Source organism: Neolamprologus multifasciatus, chromosome 4, assembly GCF_963576455.1.
Source record: "Neolamprologus multifasciatus chromosome 4, fNeoMul1.2, whole genome shotgun sequence".
Taxonomy (NCBI): domain Eukaryota; kingdom Metazoa; phylum Chordata; class Actinopteri; order Cichliformes; family Cichlidae; genus Neolamprologus; species Neolamprologus multifasciatus.
Genome location: NC_140442.1, coordinates 24,681,525 through 24,706,272, shown reverse-complemented (window position 1 = coordinate 24,706,272; position 24,748 = coordinate 24,681,525). Strand labels below are relative to the sequence as shown.

The 24,748-nt window shown below is 41.0% G+C and overlaps 3 protein-coding genes across 8 annotated transcripts in view; all 3 read left to right on the top strand.

The window, feature by feature from the left end:
• Positions 1-7,065, top strand: part of bptf (bromodomain PHD finger transcription factor) — a 28,319-nt gene extending 21,254 nt beyond the window's left edge. For 4 of the 5 annotated variants that reach the window (XM_085156371.1, XM_085156370.1, XM_085156373.1 and 1 more), the window contains 6 exons: positions 109-635; positions 729-905; positions 1,065-1,257; positions 3,484-3,568; positions 3,831-4,017; positions 6,141-7,065. In XM_085156371.1, coding sequence (XP_085012497.1) covers positions 109-635; positions 729-905; positions 1,065-1,257; positions 3,484-3,568; positions 3,831-4,017; positions 6,141-6,180 — 1,209 coding nt within the window. In that variant the 3' untranslated portion in view covers positions 6,181-7,065. Of the gene's footprint in view, positions 1-108; positions 636-728; positions 906-1,064; positions 1,258-3,483; positions 3,569-3,830; positions 4,018-5,082 lie in introns of all 5 variants that reach the window. The other variant, XM_085156372.1, reaches the window with a different exon arrangement.
• A 1,759-nt stretch (positions 7,066-8,824) lies between these two features.
• On the top strand, positions 8,825-12,279 carry kpna2 (karyopherin alpha 2 (RAG cohort 1, importin alpha 1)). Its single transcript, XM_085156379.1, has 11 exons — positions 8,825-8,954; positions 9,177-9,294; positions 9,388-9,528; positions 9,973-10,061; positions 10,163-10,431; positions 10,550-10,644; positions 10,811-11,074; positions 11,182-11,415; positions 11,511-11,693; positions 11,783-11,932; positions 12,031-12,279. Exons 2-11 carry the CDS (start codon positions 9,238-9,240, stop codon positions 12,118-12,120), a joined length of 1,572 nt encoding a protein of 523 aa, XP_085012505.1. The 5' UTR covers positions 8,825-8,954; positions 9,177-9,237; the 3' UTR covers positions 12,121-12,279.
• A 7,338-nt stretch (positions 12,280-19,617) lies between these two features.
• Positions 19,618-24,748, top strand: part of smurf2 (SMAD specific E3 ubiquitin protein ligase 2) — a 52,127-nt gene continuing 46,996 nt past the window's right edge. Inside the window, exons 1-2 of one of the 2 annotated variants that reach the window (XM_085156376.1) lie at positions 19,618-19,929; positions 20,113-20,207. In XM_085156376.1, coding sequence (XP_085012502.1) covers positions 20,156-20,207 — 52 coding nt within the window. In that variant the 5' untranslated portion in view covers positions 19,618-19,929; positions 20,113-20,155. Of the gene's footprint in view, positions 20,208-24,748 lie in introns of both variants that reach the window. The other variant, XM_085156375.1, reaches the window with a different exon arrangement.

Below are 24,748 nucleotides of genomic sequence, written 5' to 3'. Positions count from 1 at the left end.
GTGAGCACATCTCCAGCCTTCTCAAACGTATTTTTTTTGTCTATAGACAGAGAGAGTGGGAATATTCTTGTTTACTTTTATTCCTTACATGTGCTGTCTCCCTCTCAGGAGGAGCTGAGACGGGACATAGCCAGGCTGCAGAGAGAGAAAGAGAAAGCTCGAGCTGCTATTGCCCAGGCTGCTGCAGCAACAGTCAAGGCTGCCTCTTCCCAGTCTTCCCACTCCTCCCAACTCTCTCACTCCACACATTCCTCTCACAGCACGCGCACAGTGACCTCACCTTCATCGTCCCACAAGCGGAAGAGAGAAGATGAGAGAGACAAAGACAGAAACAGGGAGAGGGAGAGGCATCACGACAAGAGTAAGAAACGGGACAGGGACAAGGACAAAGACAAGGAGAGAGAGCGACACAAAGACAGAGATAAAGACAGAGATCGGGAGAGGGAGAGAGACCGCGAACGGGACAGACATCGGGATAGGGACCGGGACAAGGACAGAGATAGGGACAAAGACAAGGACAGAGATTCCAACTCTTCAAAACACAAGAAGAAGAAGAAGCTGTCTTCTACCTCAAAGGATCACAAGAAGGACACCAAATTGTACTGTATCTGTAAAACGCCCTATGACGAGTCAAAGTAAGCTGTCTTGAGGGGGGGGGACTTGTAATAAGTCATTGTAATTTGACTGTGAGGCACTCTGCTGTCATTAAATCACCTGATTTCTCTTAGGTTTTATATCGGGTGTGACCTGTGCTCCAACTGGTTTCACGGCGCCTGTGTTGGCATCACGGAGAAGGAAGCTAAGAAGTTAGAGGACTTTGTGTGCAACGACTGTAAACGCGGGCAGGAGGGAGGAAGTAATGAGGAGCTGTATTGCATTTGCCGGACACCATACGATGAATCGCAGTAAGTCACCATATGGATGGCTTTACGTTAGCATTGTCTGCTCTAATTATAGCACTGCTTTTGTTTTTCAGTCTGTGTCAGACGTTTCCTTTGTTTGCATATTTGTGTGGAGTCTTCCTTCAGTGTGCTAACCAGGATGTGTGTGTCGCTCACCCACAGGTTTTACATAGGCTGTGATCGCTGCCAGAACTGGTACCATGGCCGCTGTGTGGGGATCCTGCAGAGCGAAGCCAATCACATCGACGTGTACGTGTGCCCGCAGTGCCAGTCGACAGAAGACGCCATGACGGTCCTCACGCCGCTCACTGACAAAGACTACGAGGGGTTGAAAAGAATATTACGCTCGTTACAGGTATGAAAGTTTTGGAATTCAAGACTGTGTCATTTTTTTATATTAACAGTAACAAGGTGGCTTCCAATGTGTGGGCTGAGGTCAGTGAGAGGTACTTTCAGCTGTTTCCTTATTTCCCACACAAGGTTTTTATTTACCGGTGGGTTGGGGTCAGCACTAGGAATACACAGTGTTGGGCAAGTTACTTTGAAAAAGTAATTAATTATAGCTACTAGTTAATTCTTCAAAAAAGTAACTGAGTTAGTAACTGAGTTACAATATTCTAAAAGTGATTAATTACTTGAAAAGTAACTATTGCGTTACTTTAAAAAAAAAATGTTTAACCCTCTGGGGTTCAGGGTATAATTGGCCATTTTAACTACTTTTGAGTTTCCCTCCACATTTTACCTTTAAAAACGATTTACTTTGCTTTGTTTGGTATCATCCTTTTCAGCACAACCTCGCGTGTCTGAATTTACAGTTAATTTTTCATTTTGACATACTGTATTAACACAATTGATCTAAAATCAGACAAAAAACATAAAATCAGAGTAGAAAAAGTATTTTTTTACTGTAACAACCACAAACATGTTTAATGATCATATTTCATAACTTTAAATGCAAATATAAATTGTCAATTTTAAAATCCTCTGCACAAGTTTTGCAAACAACAAAGTTATTTGCATCCATTTACGTTTTACCTTGATTTTTTAAATAACCATTTCAAACTATTAACAGAACAATCAGCTGTTCTGCATTCAGTAAGATGCCAAACAAATTATTTGTGCCACCCCAAAACAATAATTTCTGTCCACTATAAAGGAGAAAATCACAGCCTGATTACCTGCAGGTCTGACAGCAGCAGGTGTATCACTCCAGTTTCTACCTGGAGACATCAGTCGCCTCATTGTTCTGACACACAACACAAAACTATCCACAACACTACACACTAACTACACAAGACAACACATTAACTACACACTCCAAACACACTAAACGTCACAAATCTCTCACATCTCAAAACTTGCTCTCTCTCTTTTTCTGCTCTCTCTCTCTCTCGCCGTCACTCCTAAAACTTCCTGTTTTTTTTGCTCATAAGCAGAGAGTGCTCGCTGCGCTGTCCTTAGACAGTAAACGTGACGAAATGATTGAGGAATAAACGCTGTGTATATATTGTTTATCATGACTCTGGTTTTACGTGGCCTATCAACACAATTTATAAACTGGTATAAATCACCTTGTTGCTTTGTCTTTAAGTGGTCGTGTGATTGGCTTACCACGACTACTTTATTCTTCCTCAGTCAAACAGCAGCACTCATGCGATTGTTTTGCCCCCTTAGCTCCAGGTGTTGTGCTACACAGTGATAATGATTACCGTCCGCGGGAGCGCGCGCAGCTGCTTAAAGCTGTAGCGTCCAGATTACTTACAGCTACTTCCGTGCAACTGATATAAGATGCGGTAAGATGAACACAGCTTCAACCGTCTGTTTGTTGAAAAATAGTAACGGACCGCATTTTCTTGTTAGTAACTGTAACGTTGTTGTAACGATAGGAATAGTAATTAGTTAGATTACTCGTTACTGAAAAAAGTAATGCTGTTACTTGTCACTCCGTTATTCCCATCACTAGGAATACATGAGCTTGTCCTGCCCTCAGTCTGAGTTTGTGTCTTTCCTCTGGGAAGCATAGGTGTGACCTTTATAGAAATGAATCCTAGAGGATAAACTTTACTGGAGTTTGTTCATTTTATTTTAAATTCCTATGAAGTATTTGCATGGTATTACAATAATATTGCATAATTCATAATTATGCATCATCATTTTTAACCATTATAGTTGTCAAGTAGAAGTCTGACGTAATTAGTAATCTAAAAAAGACAGTAATAATGTTAAAGATCCTGTAAACTCTAAAATCAAAACCTATTTGTTCCTTTGTCTTGGCTTGAAAAGAAAAAGGGAAATGGGGGATGGGGATGTTTTGAGTCAATCTCTATCTATCTCTAACTGTAAAATCTATAAACTGTAGAAAAAGTGAGTGAAAACTATGGATTTTGAGATTAAAACATGGCAACAAGACACAATAAAAGACTTGCTTTATCTTTACATTTAAGTGCCTTGATGCTATTTATGTGTGTGTTTGTTTGTGTAGTCAAGGGATGTTGAAAGTGAAATTTTATTTTATGCCTAAAGTAGTTGCAGTAACAAAACCGGCATCATTCCCTGAATTATTTTTTTTTCCCTTGCCCAGTCTCATAAAATGGCATGGCCTTTCCTGGAGCCGGTGGATCCACATGACGCGCCTGATTATTATCGTGTGATCAAGGAGCCAATGGGTAAGACTGTGTCACAAAAGGTCATTTAAAAAAAAAAGACAATGCTTTTTAAAGTATTTACTCACGTGTGAATTCACCACGTACGGGAGAATTTTGTTTTAACTTATTATAATTATTTAGTTTCTCCCCCAGTTACAGAATTTATTTGCTGTTTTTGCCTCTCTTTGTCAAGTTTGCATAGACTAATTATGTGATAAAAATTGTGCAAATGTATGTATTTTTTGTGATGTAAGCAATGTGCCGTGCTTTTCCTTCCTCGCAGACTTTTCCACAATGGAAACCCGTTTGCAAAAGCGACATTATCACAAGCTCACGGAGTTTGTGGCAGACGTGACCAAAATCTTCGACAACTGCCGCTACTACAACCCCAATGACACGCCCTTCTATCAGTGCGCCGAGACGCTCGAAGCCTTCTTTGTACAGAAGCTAAAAGGTTTCAAAGCGAGCAGGTGAGTTTAAGCGCTGCTGGTGCCGCAGACTCAGCCTACAAGTTTCTCTCCTCCATGCTCGTCTGTTTGCTGTAAACACTCGACTGGCCTGACCGGCTTTTTCAGTAATTCTGCCATTTCATTTGTTTCTTCCTTAAAGGGGACCTATGATGGTTTTCCATATTTTCGATACTGTCATGTAATGGCTTATGCTTAGAGCCTATATAGGATTGTTAAGACTGGTACCGATATTTAGTGATTTTAAAGAAATCTGATATTCTGGCCAATATTTAGCATGAAACAAACAGATTTTCTGACATTCGTTCTTGCTAAGGTTGGATCAGCTGGTTGTTTGTCATGTTTCTAATCTGTATTGCCAACAGGGCAGTGCCCTCTGGTGGACAAACCACGCAACATTAACACTCATAACATGGTTGCCAGGTTTTTAGGGGTTTTTTCTCCCTCAACTTTTTTATTTTATTTTTTTTTTTGCCATTTCTCAGCTGTTATAAATGCCAATACCAGTATATCAGCTGTGGTGTATTTATGCTCATATTAAACACGGGTAAGGTTTCAAATAATGAGCAGGTATTCTGTTGCCGCAGTCTTGGCTCTGCCTGATGTCAGTGAGAGTCCTCTTTACAGCCATATAAGTCCCACCCACTGCTGTTACAAGGGGCAGCCAATCAGCAGAGTTTTGGCTTAAAGGGACAGAGCAGGGCTGAAAAGAGAATTAAGGAATACTTTGAAGTTTCAAAGCTACTATAGTGGACTTTTAATAGGTCCCCTTTCATGTGTGCATTTATGGCTTTCCATTCACGGTTTCTTTTCTTCTTCTTTTGTTTTATAGCACTAGCATGTGTGTAGTGATGATGTTTTACTTGTGCTTTACTTGTATGTTGTAGTCGCTTGGCAGTACTAAAAACCCAAGAGAGCTGACAGACTTCAGGCCATTACATCCAGTGTCTTGGCAAACCTGAGTGCCATGTTTACATCTTGTATTGTGTATCATCTTGCATTTGTGTCTGTTCACTTTTGCTGCATGCCTTTTTGATTTATGCCATCCCATTTTCTTCTTTCTTACAGATTGTCAGATTCTTAAGTGGGCCAGTCTAGCTGGAGTCTGGACTGGATGCTGGGGTCTCTAGTAATATTGATATGAAAGCAAAACAAAAAGAATAAAAAGGCACAAGAACACAAACAAAACACCAGAAGTTTTCAGGAACCCGTTGTGATCACGGTTTTCAGTGACAACACAATGGCAGCCATGTTGACAGGTGTCAGTGATGTAATTGAGGGGCATGCTGTCTTCACATCGTAAACATAGACTGTATATAAAAAAAGAAAGTAGCCCCCAACTTCTACTTTTTATCTGCTTTCTTTCTTATAGCTACAGAAAACAAGCCGCTGACTTTCACTCTCAGTCAACAGTCTCAGGTTTTATTGAATGCAACATTGTTGCTGTCAAAACTGATAATGGTGAGCCACGGTGGCTACTTCCATCTTTTATATACAGTCTGTGATCCCAAATCAGGAGTCGTGGCCTTTATGAACAATCAGTCACACTAACGAGGGTTGTGTTCAGTAGAAAATGCATTTTAGTTTCTCATTCTTGTATTTATTTCAGTTCTACACCCGAGTTAATTTGGGAATTTTGACTCAACGATATAAAGCTGCATATTTTAATATAGAGAGATATTTATGAGACGTTTTGTATACTGCCTCCCTCCTTGAGTTTGATTTTTGTTGTTGTTGTTGTCCTGGCTGTTAAGGTGGTTGTCTTGAATGTATATACCCTTCTTCTTCTTCTTCTTTTATTTTTTTTCTCTAAATCATGTACAGCGTTTGTAAGATATGCCTGTATTTGACTGTTTTAAATAATAATGAAATAATTTTTAGATAGTATTATATTATGAGACTAAAATGTACTAGACGGAGTAAGGAGTTAGAGCAAAGTAACCTCAGTTTGTAGTTGTGGAAGATTTCTTCACTAATAAAAAGCATTCCCAGTTAATTACACCAACATGGCTGTAGGATCCCATTCAGACCCCTTTGCATCCTCTTGTCTCTTGTCTGATCACTGTTATAGCAATAAACAACCTTGCGAAGGGCTCTCAACTTTCCCCTCTCTTCACGTTCTGTAGGTCTCATAACAACAAGCTTCAGTCTTCTGCAGCCTCTTAGGATACATCGCACATTGCGCGAAACAAAAATGCACTTGCCAAGAATATGGCTTTCCTGAACTGTAACTCTGTGATGGACTCTGCCTCACCCTGTGTTTGGGGTTTGCTCCTCTTCGCCGCTGCAGCGGGAGGTGGTGGTAGTGGTGGTGGGGGGAAGCTGGACAACCAGCTTGCTGCTTTCACGTGATCTCTTTTCCAGGCAGAGCCGCCCTCTGCTCATTTCAGCTGTAAGGGACCTGTTTTTATGGACCTGCTTTCATCAGAGGAGCGAGAACAACTGAGGCATTTCAGAAGAAAGTTTACCTCGGAGAAAAGACTCTTACGAGCTCTCATATTTCCATGTACTTTTTTTTTTTTTTTTTTGATCTGAGTCTTTTTATCTTTTTTTTCTTACTTGGTTTAAACAGAAGAAGGAAAAAATCCCTCAGACCATTCCTGTGGTCATCATGTCCAATGTAATAGAAACTGAATACTGTCAAACAATGGCTAGGTTCTACTCAGCATAATGAGTAGAGTTTTGTGTCTAAATTCATATATCACAGTGGAGCAATGTTTTTTCTCCCATTTCCACTCATTGTTTAGTCTGATGTGGCATGAAAGATCGTTTAAGTACTAATTATCTGGACATCGATAGTCTGCTTGGTTAAACTTCTATAACCTACTGAAAGTAATAAGCTATTGTAAATGAGTTGCTTTGCAGTAGTGACTGAGAAGGATGATGTATTTGAAGGTTCCTGCCCTGTTTGTTTAACAAAACAAAAAAACACAAAAAAAATCATCAGATTTTGACTTGATTTTCTTTTCCTTTTTTTTTGTATTACAACTGAAGAAATATTGATGTATATGGAACTTAATAAAATGGAAAACACAGATTTCTTTCCTCTGATTTTGGCACAAAAGAGATTTTGTTAGTGTCTCTTAACTTGCAGACATAAATCATAATGTAAAAACGGACAAACTCAGGTTATGCTGTACATAACCTGAGTTTCTATATCAACTGAGTGATCAGCTGACAGAAAATTGGTTAATATTTTTTATAATTGTTTCATTTTTATTTTGTATGAAAATCCCAATAAATATAACCTCATGCTAGCTGATCCTGTACAGAAAAGTAACCGTTACAGTTCAAAACAATATGCAGTTGTGGTCAGGAATATATATTCACTTATTGGCACGGATCTCATGGGCTTGTAATGATGTCCTCGAACTTTTCTTTATCAAGGGTGGAGTGATTGTACAGCGTCTCTTTAATGACTTTAAAAATTGATTTTGGATTTTACTAATCCACACAAGATCAAAAGTAAACACACATTCCCACTATTATTTGGTTAGCAAGTTCCACTTCAGCCTGACCCTTTTGTTATCCATAAAGAAGTCCTTGGCATAGTTTTGGATATTTGACCACTCTTCTTGGCAGATCTTTATTTAAATTGGCTGATTTCCTGAGACGACTCCAGCATTAAAGTGTATTCCACAAATTTTCAGTAGAGTTGAGGTCGGGGTTTTGAGGAGGCCGTTCCATAAGCTTAACATTGGCCTGTTCTATCTATTACAAAACCAACTGTGTCTGGGATCATTGTCCTGTTGGAACACCCAGGTGTGTTTGAATTTAAGGCGGTTATTTATTTGAGCAAATTGAAGAATCTGAAAGGTCGTCCCCCAGAGCACGATGCTACCACCACCATGCCTGGCAGCTGGTACAGTGTTCTTGGGTTTGAAAGCCTCACCTTTACCCCTCCAAACATATCTCTTGTCACTGTGGTCAAAAAGCTTAATCGCAAACAAGCAATTTTTAGCTGCGTTTGAATGTTTCCGTTTCTTAGCAGAGGCTTCTCTCTTGGTCAGCAGCCTCTCAGTCCACGGCGATATAAAACCTGTACTTATGTGCAACTGTTTAAACCCATGATCATGGATCCTGCAGTTGTTAAAGAATGCCACAAATTGTGTTTAAATGTAAAATTCTTCAGAGTTCTTCTGACTTTGATGAATCCAGTGTATATATCTTGTCAAATTATTCTTTTTCATGCTCGCAAAGAGAAACTACCGGTTATAGTCGATCGTGATCACTAATGAAGCAGGCCAAGTTAAAGGACGCTGTCGAACATTCAGCGATACTTTTTAAAAGATTTAAGAGAGTGCATGTATACTTTTGAGCCTGTATTGATTACATATCCAACATAAATCCAAACTTGTTCACCCAGTTCTTTTTTATAGTCATTAAAGATGCATCCTGGAAAAAGAACAGTTCAAAGAAACTATTAAAATCCCAAATTTACCATGACATTCACGGCCATGATGTGTACACCTTAAGACCACACCTGTATTGCTAAACAATGGTTCATAATGTAACTTCCAGATTTATTGTTAATGTATTTTATTACACGTACTTTTTAAATGTATTCTATTAAAGGTTAGTTAAGACATGGGAAGGTAGTTATTTTGTGGGGGTTGTTTCCCTGCAAGAGCAGCGTGATACTTGAACAAATATGCACAGATCTGGGAGCAGTGCTACCGTTCCAATATTCAACTCGAAATGTACAAAGTTGGCACAGAACCGACCCGCAGTCAGATCTGACGTAGTAGCACCCACTACCGAGCTCTCGCGATATTTAAGTGACGACATTTCCTGTGTTCACCGTGATTTTTTTAAACGGCCCAATAAGCAGAGGCGGCAGAATGCTTCAGCTTGAACAGCCCAATCAGAAGGCTTTAAAGCAGGAATTTAAAGGTCTGTGCGGCGTTTTCGGTATGCCATAACTTCTGTTCGAGCAACAGGTAAGCATGTGTTAACTCCTTACTGAGACTTTTAAAAGTTTTTTACGATTAAGTTTTGAAAAAGAAGTTGTCTTTCTGCGTGCGGTTATTGCATCAACTGTATTTTCTACGTAAAACGCTTGCCCGATAGCTTAAGTCAAACAAGCAGTACCGCCATATGTCTTAATGCGCGATCACGAGGCGCTTCCGTGTGCTTAAGGACTTCTTTTAAATGTCTTTCAGGAATAAACACGACTAGACACTATTTTTATTTTTCGCTGTTGACATTTCCTGTTACTTAAAAATGGCTGAGAACTCACCCCGTCTGAACCAGTTCAAGAACAAAGGCAAAGATGTCAATGTGAGTTTCATCTGCACTATTCACAACTGCCCGCTGAACGGCAAGCTTGTGAAACTTGATTATTTTATTTATTTGTATGTGACATAAATGCAGGAGCTTCGACGCAGGAGGGTGGAGGTGAACGTAGAGCTGCGCAAGGCCAAGAAAGATGACCAGATATTCAAGAGGAGGAATGTATCTGCGATGCCTGAGGAGGCAACTTCTCCTTTACAAGAAAGAAGCCAGAACTGTCAGGTGAGCACTTGAAAGCATCATTTGCTGTTTTGCTTCAATCTGGCATTGAGTAAACAGAAAAAAACGGATCTAGTCCCAACAGCTTGGTGCTAGTGCTGTGCAGTACTGCCAATTTTGATCTGATACTAGGAGCCTCTATTGCCAATATCAATACTAATCAGTTTGTTTCAATGTCCACAAAAAACTAGAAATTGAGTGGGTTACATACTATCCTTTAAACTCAGTATCAATCTTATCGTGCTAGTCAATCAGTCAATACCAATACTGCTGTTGGTATCAATACCATTGGGATTGATCTGCCCATCTCTGTTAGGTTTTTGTATGGGTTGGAGTTCGTTCGGTGTGATATTCATTGTTAACCCACTGACCTGTCAAAATATAGCAACACAAAATCAAGTTTTAAATTTGCATGTCCAATAAACTGCTTTCTTTTGTCCTGTGCAGGGGCTCAGGCAGTGGACGGTCGAGGAGATTGTCGCAGGAGTGAACAGTGGGAATTCTGAGTCCCAGCTCCAGGCTACACAGGCTGCACGGTAATGACTGTGCATTAAAGAAATTATCCTTTTTTTTTTCCCATAAATAAAGGCTACATAACTACTGGCACAGTAACTCTTATGTACCGTTTTGAATACAGGAAGTTGCTGTCTCGTGACAAACATCCTCCCATTGACCAGCTGATCAGCGCTGGTCTCATCCCCAAGTTTGTCTCCTTCCTGGGATATGTGGACTGTCCTCCAATCCAGTTCGAAGCATCCTGGGCTCTGACTAACATTGCCTCCGGGACGTCCGAGCAGACGGCCGCTGTCGTATCAGGCGGGGCCATTCCTGCCTTTATTAGCCTGGTCACATCCCCCCACCAGCACATCAGCGAGCAGGCGATCTGGGCCCTTGGAAATATTGCAGGTAATTAATATGAAAATATTCATATTTGTTTTTTCAATTTTAGTGGTGATAAAGTCAGGTTTGTTCATATTTTTTTTTTTTTTTTTTTTTTATAAATATATCTTTCCCTCCTCTTTAGGTGATGGATCAGCTCTTAGAGACAAGGTCATCAAGCATGGAGCTGTGGCCCCTCTGCTCAGTCTGCTGGCTGTCCCTGACCTCAGTGCATTTAGTGTGAGTGTGGATTCTGTTTATCTTCATGTTTATATCTGGAAAAAGTTTCAAAAGTTTGACATGATCTGACTCAATCGTTTATTCTCCTCCTTGGCCAATAGGTGGTTTCCCAACTGAAATATAACTGACCTTGTGCTCCTCTCTCTCATATTTGAAATGTTTGCAGGCTGGCTACCTGAGAAATGTGACGTGGACACTGTCGAACCTGTGCCGCAATAAGAACCCCTCCCCTCCTATGACAGCCATCCAGCAGATTTTACCCGCTCTTGTCCGTCTGCTACACCACGATGACCCGGAGGTGCTGGCTGACGCGTGTTGGGCTGTTTCCTATCTGACAGATGGCCCCAACGACCGCATTGAGGTGGTGATCCAAACCGGTTTGATCCCTCGCCTGGTGAAGCTGCTTGGCTTTGAAGTCTTGCCTGTGGTTGTACGTATAAAGTCTTGCTTGAGTTTCTTTTATGTCGTAACTTCTCACCCAGTCCCCCTGATGTGCAGCGACTTGTTCTCACTGCATTTCCTCTCGCCTTTCCTCAGACTCCTGCACTCCGCACCATTGGCAACATTGTGACTGGGACAGATGAGCAGACACAGGCGGTGCTGGATGCTGGAGCCCTGGCTATGTTCCCCCCACTGCTTCGCCACAAAAAGGCCAACGTTCAGAAGGAAGCTGCCTGGACTCTGTCTAACATCACAGCAGGAAAGGACTCTCAAATCCAAGAGGTCATCAACGCAGGCCTCGTTCCATACATGGTTGAGCTGCTCGCACGGGTATGTTTTTGTGTGTGTATATGTAAAATTACATATTTTACACCTTTAATTTTTTTAATTAAATGATCTATGTGCCTTAAATTTTATGTCTGCAGGGAGACTACAAGACTCAGAAAGAGGCTGTATGGGCAGTTACAAACTTCACCAGTGGGGGCACTGTTCAGCAGGTGGTCTACCTGGTTCAAGCCAATGTGATTGAGCCACTTCTGAATCTCCTCTCCTCCAAGGACAGCAAAACGATTCTTGTCATCTTGGATGCCATTACCAACATTTTCATGGTGAGTTGATATTTATATTTTTGCAAGATTCGATGATCAGGTTTTTTGTTCTGATGATAAATGACAACACTGGTGTGTTTTGATCTTAGGCTGGGGATAAAATCGGTGAGTCCGACAAGCTGAGTCTAATGATCGAGGAATGCGGTGGACTGGACAAGATTGAGGCACTGCAGTCACATGAGAATGAGATGGTCTACAAAGCCTCCCTGAACTTGATTGAGAAATACTTCTCTGATGAGGTGGGTTATAGTCCTGGAGAGTGGTTTACAAAATGAGCATTTCTGTGCCTTTAACTTTAATAAGAATAATTATTTTATATTTATTTATTTTTTTAAAGGAGGAAGTTGTGCAGAGTGTCATCCCAGAAGCAACCAATGACGGCTATGCGTTCCAGATCAGCGAAAGCCAGAGCACTTTCAATTTCTAGATGGACTTCTAATATCTCTCCTCTCCCTACTGTACCATTTCTATTGTGCGTCCTTTGTTCATGTCTGTGTGACGTTTTACTATTTTGCTTGTATGCGTTGTACATACTTTTTTAACATGGCTGATGAAACAAGTCTGTAAATAAAGTTGTCAAATTGTGTGTGTGTGGTTTTAGTTAATTGTATCTAAACGGAGTGCTGTAGTCTGAATGTATATAGTGTATTCATAGTAACGGCTGTTAGTGAGTTTAAATGCTTTTTAAGAGTTTGTGTTAATAAACTTCTAAAGTCACAATGCATTAGTTATAAACAGGAGCCCTGGAAAAACTATGTAGAGCTTACATAATACATAAAGTATAATTTCCTAAAACAGATTTTTAAAGTTCATTCCAAATTTCTGGACCCCTGCAGGTCATAGTTTTCACACAAAGAACAAACTCAGTGGATTTGATCTTTAAGTAGAAGCATGATGTGCTTACAGTATAACTTAACTGGTGGTTATTTGAATTGGCTTTGTATGGAGCACCAGAAGTGGGACACACATTAGAATAAAGAATTTGGTGCTCCAATTGTGCAACACAATATGCAGTAAAACACCTAAAATTAAAATTCATTTAATTTTATTTAGTAAAACATTACTAAATGTATCATTTAAGTAAAGTAACACTAAATATTTCATAATTAATCCAATAATTCTTTAAATGATGATGCAAAGAACTAACTCAAACATTGAAAACATTTTAAAAACTCATCCATTCTCTTCTGCTTCTGACTTCTAAATTAAACAGACTTTCTAAATCTTTTTTTAAATTCAATTTAATAAAAAGAAATGTGTTCAAAAATCAAAGATTTATTTCTGACCTTTAAAATGGTGAATGCAGACCTCATTTTCAAATCAGTTTCCTTTTCCTGTTAGCTCATGGATCATATTAGAACATGTATTAGCGTATTAGCTATAGAAGTAGCTAGCAGATTAGTGCCTAGGTATCCCATTTAGCATTTCCATGACTTTTCTGGTCTTTGGAGAAAAAGCTATCCAAATGAGCCACACTGTGTGATGCATGAACACCCAGTTGGTCTAACTTTCCTACCAAAGCTCTGATGTGCAAGGCAAACTTGTGGTGTAACCACTCAGGGTAAAGGGCCCATCTATTAAATCTGCTATGCTCTGCAAGGCCAGCTGATGTGTGTCCATAGTGGGAGGTGGTCTATTAATCAACAGATTCATTTAGGCCACATTTTGGTTCTCCACAGTCAGAGTTTAAAGATGATTGGTTGCATCTCACCTAGTCTGCGAATTTTGATGGTTAGTTGATTTTCTGGGTCCACCTCGGAGGTTGGATTGATGGGAAAATGTCATCAACAGTCAGTGGTGCAGGTGGTCACCAGTCTTCCCCATCCATCTGAAACATAGCTTCTCTTTTAGACTGGTTTCCAGTCCATAGTTGAAATATGTCAGACATATTATCTGGGACTGGTAGACCAGGCAATGGTGGCTGGTTGGTGAAACTGGAGAAGGACTACTGACTTCTATGTGATATTTCATCCCTAGCAAGGCCGTCTGTAGTCGCCAATTTTTTTTTCTGCCTAACCTAAACCTCTACTGAAGCAGATGTAACAGGGTGGTGGATATTATTGTTTTTAAAACAGATTAGCGTTAATTTTTAAAACTGCCTGCGCCCACCTCAATGCGCATCCCCGCAGTAACTCAACCAGTAAGGCTATTTTTGTGCCGTCTGACGAATAGGTTCAGCTCTGTTGTCTAAAAACCAAGAAAAATTGCCTTAAGAAATCTGAAAAAATACTTCAGGGGTTGGAACAGGTCTCTCCAGAGGTTTGGGAGGTGACAGTGGCAAAGGCTGTGCCTGGGTAATGACAAGTGGAGGATTAATAGTGTGAGATGGGTGAGACGCAGAAGAAACAAACATATCCTAGAGTTCAGCAATCTTTTGCACGATGGCATTTGACAGAGCATGTTTGGATGTGTGCTCAGCTTCTCTCCCTGTAGATCCAGAGAGCGACTCAGCATCTGAGTCCATGTGAGCCTGATCATTCTGTCATAGTCTACAGTACAGACTGGACTCAAGATGCAGAACCCAGAAAGATTCAGTGACGGTGTGTTTATTTACGGTGCAGTAGGGACAGCAGAAGAAATGTTAGTTAGCGTGTCCAGGGCCCCAGTATTTACAAGTCCACAGAATCATCTCCACACAAGGAGAAACCCACTCTCAGAGACCCACTCAGGATTCCCGCTCAGAGAAACAGAAGAGGTGAGGAGATGACACAAGCCAATGCATACAATACCTCAGATTATGAGCCGGTAACACTAACTAGTTCCAGTTCAACAACCAGCTTAAACAGCAGGCAGCTGAGATGATTACCAACAGGTGAGTTGGTTATCTGCATCTTCAATGTGCACTTTATTTACAAATACTGATAACAGGATAAGTACCAAGACAAGCACCAATCCATGTAGTACAATAAATAACAGCATTCTTTCAGTGCAAAACTACACAACCACAGATATCACTGCAAACCTTCAGCGGTCAGTAACTGTGCTATTGACCAGCTCATTAACGTGACAGGTAAAAAACTGTTTGTTTTTTTTTCAAAGCAAAGCACTTCAAACGTCTCCTGGAGCTCAGTAGCAGGATATCTAAACATGCATCTGAACTACAGTTACCATTCTGTACACACCGCATTTCCACAGCATCCAGCTATACAAACCTCATTAGGGAAGTAAGATTTAACAAGTTATGTGAGAGTACGGAGGCACAATGAGACAACAACAGCCAGAGATGCTCACATTAGCCACAACATTAAAACTGCCTGCATAATGCTGTGTACAAGCCCCACTGGGGTGTGGACACAACACCTTGGGCTGTGAAGTCTAGCACTAGGATGTTGGCAGTGGATCCTTTGGGAGCTGATGGAGTGGATCTGGCTCCAATGTGTTCCTTGGATTCTTAATTGTATTTTGATCTTGGAAGTCTGGCAACACCTTGGCTTATTTGTCATGTTTCTCTGGCTGCTCATGTAGTCGGGGGGTGTCACTGTGTTTGGGCAGGTGGTCCACGTCAGGACCCGTTAAATCCTAAATAAGTAAGTATAAAGGGCCACCTGGGAGGAAGTAAGTCAGGCATTCTGCAGGTTGATGCTTGGACTGCACAGCAGTGATTACACCTCTTTTCTTACATGTCTTACATCTCTCAGCTTGATGAATGTTACAAGTCCAGACTTTCTAAGGACATATGTGATATTTGAATCTTGCAAAGTACCTGGCTAATGTTTTTGTTAGCAGTCTCCAACAGTGCTGACATGGAAAAAAAAAACTTTGTTTGCATTACATTCAGTTTTTACAAATATATGAAAAATAGCTTTTAGTTAAAATCGCTGCAAAGGATTTATGCGGGGCTTAGCTATGCCTAACAGTTCTCTGATTGGCCGACACAGTTTACTCAACTAAAATGTTTGGGGTTTTTTTTGGTAACCTTTAGGTGCTGCAATTCAACTGCCTGAAACTCTCTATGAGTAAACCCAATGAGCATGTGTCCCCACAGACCCCACAGTGTTTTTTTATCTTGCTTTTCCCTGACACCTAGTGGACACTGATGGGCATGTGGTATGTGATGTATATGACTGAATAGTAGAGCCAACATTTGTGTGGGGTGTTATAAGACATTTCACAGTGTAAAACCACTCTGACCTATGGCACACTGCATACTGTGAAAAGTGTTAATGCTGTTTATTTACTCTATATACTCTGAAGAGTATAACTACTGTATATTTTCATCATTAGTTGATTAGTGTGTTTATTGGACTACAATTAGGCCTCATTTATACCAAGGTAAGCACTGGAAGTATCCAAGTCATTATAAATTCAGAATAAATGCTAATAAAAACTGGAAAATTGCAAAAAGGTTTCCATATAATGGCTGATCTGTTAGAAAGTAATGTATTTATCTCACAGCTTACAGGATGAGAGTTCATAGGTTAGGAGCTTTAGTGGCCCACATGTTGTGCTCAAGCATTTGCACTAAAGAGGTGATCAGTGTGTTTGTGTGCATTACGCTTGGACACGACACTATGTGTAATCTGTCCAACAAAACCCCTGCTGAGCTCTTCACTTCCTTTTAGAGTCACAGTCGCAGGGAGGAAATCAAACTCCAGCATGAAAGATGTGCCGGCTTTGCAAAACTCCTTTTTCCCTAAGAAAGACCTGCAAGAGATTTGGAGCAGATAATTAAAGATCAAGCCATCATTTATAATAACACACACACACTTGTACCTCATATAAACGACTGCTCCAATCCAACTCTACATTTTGTGTGTTCATTTTCATAGAATTTAAACAAATAAAATAGTTAATAAATAATTTAACATGAGTAGATAAAACCTTTTGTCACTACTGACAGAGGTGAGACACTGTAGTAAAGAGGCATCCCTCCTTGTTTACGGTGACAGAGGCATTAGTACGCAGTTACTCTGCTTATTCACATTTCTTAAATCTGTTAGTGTGATAAAACAAAGAGTACCTTGACCATTGCTTATGCCAACCATATTTTTTCTAGCCTGTTTCTACACTCCTAATATGTATTAAAGTCTGGTTACCATGTAGTTAGATGGATGCTAGGAGCTAATTTCTTACTGTAGTACCAGGCAGACTGCACATTTATATTTTATTATGATTGCCTTTCGTGCTATTGCAGCTATATGATGACCCAGAGGTGTTCAGGCTCAAAGCTCATTTAAATGATCTTCAATACTGTCAGTTTCAGCCACATCACTCAGGCTGCTAGTTAGAGACAAAATACTCTGACTTGTATACAGCGAGTTTGTTTCTGCCTCATTGTTCATTTCTGGCAGCTTATGTAAGAGTTTGCTGGCCATAAGATGAGTGATCACAACTGTCCCCAGTTACATATAGCATTTGATTTAAAAGCTCCAATTGTAGTTACTAGTTAATATAAAGGGACTTAATATTAAAATCCCAAAAATCAAATGGGCAAACACTTGGCAACATTGATAAGGAAAAATTCCCTTTTAACAGGAAGAAACCGCCGGCAGAACCAGGCTCAAGGACGGGCAGCAATCTGCTGTGACCTGTTGGGAGTGAGGGGAAGGAGACAGGACAAAAGCCACACTGTGGAGCCAGAGTTTCATAATAACTAGTATAAACATAAAGACATGATTGAAGAAAAAACTCAGTGCATCATGGGAACCCACAAAAAGCCTAGGCCCAATTGCAGGCTGACTAAGGGAGAATTCGGGGTCACCTGATCTAGACCTAATTATATGCTGGAAAGTTTTAAGTCTAATCTTAAAAGTAAAGAGAATGTCTTTTTCCCAACTCCAGATTAGGAGCTAGTTCCACAGAAAACAGGCCTGAAAGCTGTAGGCTCTGCTTCCATTCTGCTTTTAAATACCCTATTAACCACAAATAAGCCTGCAGACTTACTTGTGGTTCCTATAGGCTTGGATTGATACCCAAACTTAATTTGGCGTGTTAATTCAATCCTAAATCTAACTGGATTGACTCCTAATCAAGTGTAGCCCAAAATTGTCTAGAATCATTTGATGTGATTATGTTCCATGGCTCCTGGTGTAATTATATTGTTTACATTAACATAGTAGAATTGTACATTTTAAATAAAATTCACAGCACCTGCCTGGGGATTTCACTCTATGTAATGTACAGGGAGGGTTTAATAAGGAACGGCTTTGGCTCAAAAAAGAAAATCAAATATCCAAAGATGAGATCACGATGATTGCAGAAGGATAGGAAACCAGAAAATACATTATTTGTTGGTCTAAAGCATGGCTTGGCTATTAATTTTCCCAGGGGGCCACATTAGCTTATAAAGAGATAAAATAAGGATCAGGCAAAACTGAGTCTAGTTTATTGGCATAGCAATCCACAAGAGTTCCGCAGGAGATCCATGTACAGCTGATCTATTCAGTCGAGTTCATTCGTTGCGTTTACTGCCCCAAATATCAGCAGCAGCACATTGGTTGCTAGCTGGAGAGCGAAAGTAGCATGGAGCAAGCTAACAGCAAAGGGTCAGCAGCTTGGAGAAGCTTTAACTACGGCTTTTATTTGTGTGTTTGCAGTAGTATAACTGTGGTCCCTCTGTCACGCACTTCTTTTTACTGTCAGGATGTTTGGTGAGACTCATTTAAAAACTTTTTCCTCTATCCAGAATAATGAGTTCAAGGTGCAGTCATATGGTTGTTTTTAAGTTTATTTCATGTAAAAAAAAAAATGTTATAAATATGTATTGATGTTTGTTTGATTGAGGGATTCTGATCTACTTAAAACATTATTATTATTGTTGTTGTTATGATGATGATGATGATGATTATTATTATTATTGTTGAACACAAACGGCGAACAACTTTTCAAATGATGGTTATTCACTGTAGAAATATTTACTGGGGATTAATTCTCAGTTTCTTACTTGCAGTGAAGAATACAACTTATTATTTATCACAGCCATTCCCAAATTCACGCGTATGGCTTCCAACTGAAAAACCAGCAAACCCCAGGGGGCCCACACAATCTTGAAATTTTCACTTTAATCAAAAAAGACAGAGTGACATATTTCCTTTAATTTTTTTAATGATGTTTTTGTTACTTATTTAGGATTGTTGTTTAATTTCTGCTATTACTGCTTATTAATACAGATCATTAATTAGATACCCATATACGGTGGCCCCGAGAGGTCAAATGCAGTGCAACTTAAGAAAACACTAATAAATAGAAAAAGAGCCAAGGTATCTGTGTTAGTGCTGTGTGATATTGCAAATTTTGGTATTGATTCAATACCAAGTAAACACAGAGCCAGTATTACCGATACCAAAACTGATACTGATACTTTTAACCTATAAAGGCAGCTTATGTAGGGATAAATAGTGCCTCATAATTTATGAAATGAATCATCAATTTGCAAATGCTGAACACACTTTAATGACCGCAAAATCACTGTGATGTTTTACTTTCCACTATGATTAGTTGACAGCAAAAAAACAAAACAAAAAAAAACTGTCAGCTTTTCATATATTTTGACACCTGGAATGTAAATGTGCAATTTGGGCAACTTCTGTTGTTTATAGGCTATAAATAAAACAGACATGACAGTCAACACAAAAAGACATTTTTCATAGTGCATGTTTTAGATATATTTTTAAATAAATTAAATAAATAAAGTAAATAAAATAAAGTAGGATCAACCTCATACCAGCTTTCGTAACTAATATATCGATGTTTGGATTGTTCAGCTCACCTCTAATCTGTATCAAGTGGGAAGTAGAAAAATTACAAAAAAGGCAAGAGCTCAATTAAATAGAGAAAAGGGAATTAAGTAATAAACATAAGATCAGGGCAGGGTGGTATATGGGTGCCTATGGCCCTACAGACTGTAGCTACGCCCATGTTAAATTAATAAAGGGATATAAACACAGGGAGCTGGGCTTGCCTGTGCCATCAAAGGCGGTCCTACTCATCACCAACCCTTACACACGCTGTTGAAAGGGGGGGGGGGGGGGGCTGTGTATATGATTCATAGTTATATGCCACATGTTGGAGAAATGCTTCACTCCCACAAAGCGTGTTGTCGTCACTGGTCAGCTCCCAGCAGCAGCCTCCTGAAGGGGGATCTACCCCGGAGGGCTCCGCAGTTCAACTCTCGACGAGCAGAGGAGGACTCTCACAGTCCGAGGCAGAGGTTCTCAATGAAGATGTGAAGATAAGCAGCGCCTCGGCTCCACCACCAGGTCGTTCACACGCTCCAGTAACGGCGGCCTCATTTCCAGTAAATGCAATTTGCAGCAGCCCTCCACTCGCGCTTTTCTTTTTCCTTTTCCTTAATTTTTCTCATTTGTGAGCGATCGCTATGGCAGTTCAGTCCACATCCGGGCCACAATGCTTTGACTCCATTATTGTCTAAAACTGGCGGAGAGGTTGATAAACCTTGTCATTTTTTACATTTAAATAGACATTTTTTTGGGACGCGCAGTGACGGCTGGGGTCGAGAGGAGATGTCTAACCAAGGAGTTCGGCGGAATGGCCCCGTGAAGCTGCGATTAACAGGTAGCCTGCAACGCTTTTAAATCCCCACATATTCCCACACACACACCAGCTAGGAAGGCTCCGTGTATTTGCTGGCTGGGAACAGTACACATGGGCTACGGAGTTGGCTCGCCGCCGGTGCTTTCTGCTCTCATTTCCACAGATTTGTTAGCAGCAACAGTGTATTTAAATTACTAGCTGACTTTACAGGGCTAAGGCAAGCAGGAAATTCGGGGAAAAGCTTAATGAGGATATTGTTGCTCTTGGAAATAGTCTCAGCCTCGTGATTGTCGCCAGTAAAGCACCACCAGCCATAACACTGGTACCCGGGTCGCTCAGCTCCAGTAATGAGCCGCCTTCCAGTTGGAGCTGGTTGTCGCTTATCAAACCTTAGTGTGTATTAGTGTCTCACATTTATATTCCAGCTCGTAAAATTCCATTATTTTTAAACAAAGGGGAGCTTTACAAGTGTTGGGCTGTTCCGCTGACAGACGGGCTCACACAAAAGTTGGCTAGCTGAACGTAGCATTCCCGGTTAGCTGTAATCAAGTCTTTATGGCAGGACAAGCTTCGGCTGAGATGATAAGCAGCTCAGGTCACTGGAGTCTGAGCAGTGAGCGAGCAGTGCGCCAGAACCGACAAACGGCTGCCCCCCTTTGTTTTGTTGTCGTCGTTAAAGCAGGTTAAAGTTGTATCCGTGAACCCGTGGCCCCCTTTGTACCGCTACGTTATGATTCACTGGGAAACACTTGAATGTCACTTTGTTTGGAAGTAGCATGTAGCTCGGACCTGTCGCTCTCCTCGGCATCAGCACAGTCAGGAGGGGGGGAAACACAAAGGTTTACACGAGAGCAGCTCAATGTTTTGACTGGAATAGGGGGTCAGACGGCTGCCTCCTGGGTCTTTTTTGTTTTGTTTTGATGTGCGTCCAAGGTCCGACCTGAATCCAATTAAAGGGCTGTTTGCTCCACCAGGAACTGCCGAGGGAAATATTTAAGTTGGTGATGTTTCTGATAGGAACAAGTGGAGATAAGCAGGGGATCTCAGTGAGGTGAGTGGGATACATGCAGAGTGGCAGAAGGCAGGAAAGCTTTCAGCAACAGTTTCACAATGACGCAAAAATTAGATACTGATCATTCATACAGTTGTATATGAGTGTGTATTTGAGAATGCGTTGCCTTCAAAACTGTTAGGATCCCAGTCCTTACTTTCTCTTCAGTGATGTTCCTCTGAAGTAAGGCTGCTAACAGAAACTAGACACTGTTATTAACATATAAGCTCGACATGGACAGAGCCCTGCTTATATAGCAGAGCATCTGAGACCCAATGACTACAGCTGGCCTCTTCCATTCTCTACCCAGGGTCTCCTAACTGTCCCTCGCTCTGATTTTAAAACCAGAGGTGATCTTGCTTTTTAGGTTTTGGCATCCAAGCTGTGGAACAGCCTTGTGTTATTGGTTTTAAAGCTGAAAACACATTAGCTTTCCCTTAGTCTTGTCCCCTTTATTTTTGACCATTGTTTACAACTATTTGCATGTATTGAAGTGTGAATAGTTGATTATATGGCTGTCTATGTGTCCATATTTTGGATCATTATACTTTGATGTGTGGATTTTACTTAAACTGTGAAGCACTTTGTAACTCTACTTTGCAAAGTGTGATAAAATGAAGTTATGTCATTTTTTTTTGGTACACAACTTCAAATTAAAGTGGACTTTTAAAGCTAAAAGGGCTTGTTGCAGACAGTATATTAACTGAGAAGCTATACAAGTTAAACAAGGATTATTTTGAACCCTGTGTCACGCAAAACTACTCTAGTAGACTTGCAGGGTTGAGGAAAAATGCGACTTTGGAGATGAGCATAATAAAAGTCTCGGTTGTGAATTCGTTTGTCACTGCAGTCGTATCCTGGTGGAATTTGAAGAATGTGAGTCCACTGTGGGGAAAAAATGGTGAGAGCAGGACGTTGCAGCGCACCTCTCCTGTTTAAGCTCAGTTAAACTTGTGAAACACTCATCAAGAGTCAATATTAAGCTCCCTACTTATCAATCAGCAAGAGAAATAGAAGCTACTACTTGCACACATGTATGTGTTTGGCTTTCAGGATCCTTGCATGTTTTGTTTTTTCAGTAACACCAGCTATCCCTGCTCATGGAAAGTTTTTTTTTTTCCCCCCCAGACTTATGTAATCTGGTGCTATCTCATCCATATGGTCCGCTCTGTTCCTTCGCTCAGGCCATCGCGTTCCCTTGTTCTCCAGCTCGTGCAAAGCGGAGCTCAGAGGAAGCTCTGTAGGAAGGCAGACAGAGTCCTCACTTTCATATTTGAAGCTTCACTCCACGTTGTCATTATATGTTTCTTTGTTTAGCCCTGCACAGCTCTGTGTACTAGGTTGCCACAGAATGAGTTCAGAGTGTTGCTACGTCGTAGCTGCGTGTTGTCATCTCCAGTGGAGTTTTTTTTTTTTTGACACATAGCTCTCTGATTAATTTCTTCCCCTGACAGGTTGTGAGTGATGAGTTGCTGCATTTAAACAGGCCCAGAACTGTTTGCGTCGTAGGCTTCTCTCCTCGCTGACGAGCCTCCTGTCCATTTAAAGCAGATGTTGCAGATGTTTGCCGGCTATTAAAGCAGGGGGAAAAAAATATCACAAGCAAGCTGCTAAAGCCCACACTTTGACTCCATTATAACCTGCAGCTGATGTCTGCTAAGTTATGTCATGAAACAAACACGACTAATGGCGTAACATTACATCACACGCACCTAAGTGAAATTGCTGAGGAACGACTCGTCTTTTCGTCCGATGCATCTTAAGCTCTGTCATGCACGCCTGGCTTCTGGCATAACTCGGGATGCTTTCCATCATCTGTGCCTGAATTTTTTAAACTTTGCAGAAAAGAGAGCACGTCATTTGTACCCTCAGCAAATATAGAACCACAAGCTCGCCGGTCATAGAAGTAAAATCAGACCCATAAAACCAGAGATGGTTAATAATCAGGCACAGTCGGAGCGATGTCCTCATGAAAAATGCTTCTATCTGGAAAGATCTGCACCAGAATAATAAAACTGACCGATGTTTAATTTAATTTTTTTTTTTTTTGTCTCTTCTGGTTAGGTCCTTTACGGGTTATTGCTGTTGTGTCTCAGCTCTGAGTTTACATGTGACTTGTTAAGCATATGGTTTGCTCATCTGAATTCTTTGGCGCGGCGTGAACCGCCGAAGAGAGCTATCTCAGTGGGATTCCCTGCAATTCTCCATTCGCGTTCCCACCTCTTCCTCTCTGAGTCACTCCTGTTCTTTCCGACTGTAAGCCTCTTCCCTCTCAGACCAGGGTCCAAAGCATATTTCACTCCCACCCTCTCTAACCGAGCTTCCTCATCACTCTCCGATCGTCCTTCTGTCTGATGCACTTTGTGTTTAGTTTCTTTCTTTCTTTTCTGTTTTAAATAACCACACATGAGAGTTTGACAGTGCTGTTATTTTTCATGAAGTGGTTTACAATATACCAATGAATGAACACGCAGAAAAAAAAACACTTATTTGAAAGCTGCAACAAAGGACCAGTGTGGGTTGGAGTGAAAGACTTGGGCCTTTTTTAAATTGCAAGTCCTTGCTTTTCAGTGCAGCTCATCGCCTCCAGATGAGGGTCTTTTGGATGCTGCTTAACTGCAGAAGACCCCCCCCCCCCCCACACACACACACACACAGCTGGGCACCGATGAGGCTGTGGAGGCACACAGGACCTGATCATCAAGAATGTTTTAATGTGGTCTGAGCTGGCTGCTCGGTGCATTCATGTGGCCTCAGTCAGAGCCATTTTTACAGAGTGGCTGTATGGAAGTGATTTGGGTGCATCTGGGTGTTCAGACAGGATACACTGTAAATACACAGTGATTAGCTGCATGTGGTGAAATGTCGACTCTGCTCGGCCCATCGCGGTCACGCATCTTGAGCAAACATTTCCACATTTTTACTTTTTGATTTGTTTTTTTCTAAGCTTTTGACAGGTTGTAAAAGAAAACAAAAGAATAGATGAAAAAGACTGGGGAGGAGTGGGAGAGGTGGAGAAAATAAAACAATAAGGGTGGAGGAATGTAACGAGCAATTATGGCACATCATTTGTAAACACCTCCCCCCCCCTCCGCTGTGAGCCTCCCATAATTTTTAAATTGTCCCATCAATTAATTGACTGGCTGAAGTTGGCTTTCCTGTTGGTTCAGCTGCTCCTCGATGAGGACAAAGCCTTCTTGCGGTTGCTTTAGCCCTCAACTGCCGCCAGCAACGGCCCAGAGGAGACCAGATGTAGCAGGCGGGAGAGAAGAGTGGGCAGCTTTGTAGAGAGGAAGTGCTCACCAGACTCGAACACTTGTCCAAACGTCACCCCCGACAGGTGGGGAGCAGAGCAGTCTAGATCCCCTTATGATAATAAGTAAAGTGAAGAACCGCAGTCGTATTACTCAGCGGGACTTCAGGCGTCTCGTGTGTTGCTTGTGTCACTGTGTGGCTCCCAGCTGTATGTGCTCGCTGAATTATAACAGTGTGTATGGGTTTGATTAGTGGG

Coding starts and splice junctions, on each gene's coding strand:
- kpna2 (XM_085156379.1), top strand. CDS start 9,238: ATGGCTGAGAACTCACCCCGTCTGAACCAGTTCAAGAACAAAGGCAAA. Junction 10,062..10,162: donor CAGGCTACACAGGCTGCACG/GTAATGACTGTG, acceptor TTTTGAATACAG/GAAGTTGCTGTCTCGTGACA. Junction 11,075..11,181: donor TTGAAGTCTTGCCTGTGGTT/GTACGTATAAAG, acceptor GCCTTTCCTCAG/ACTCCTGCACTCCGCACCAT.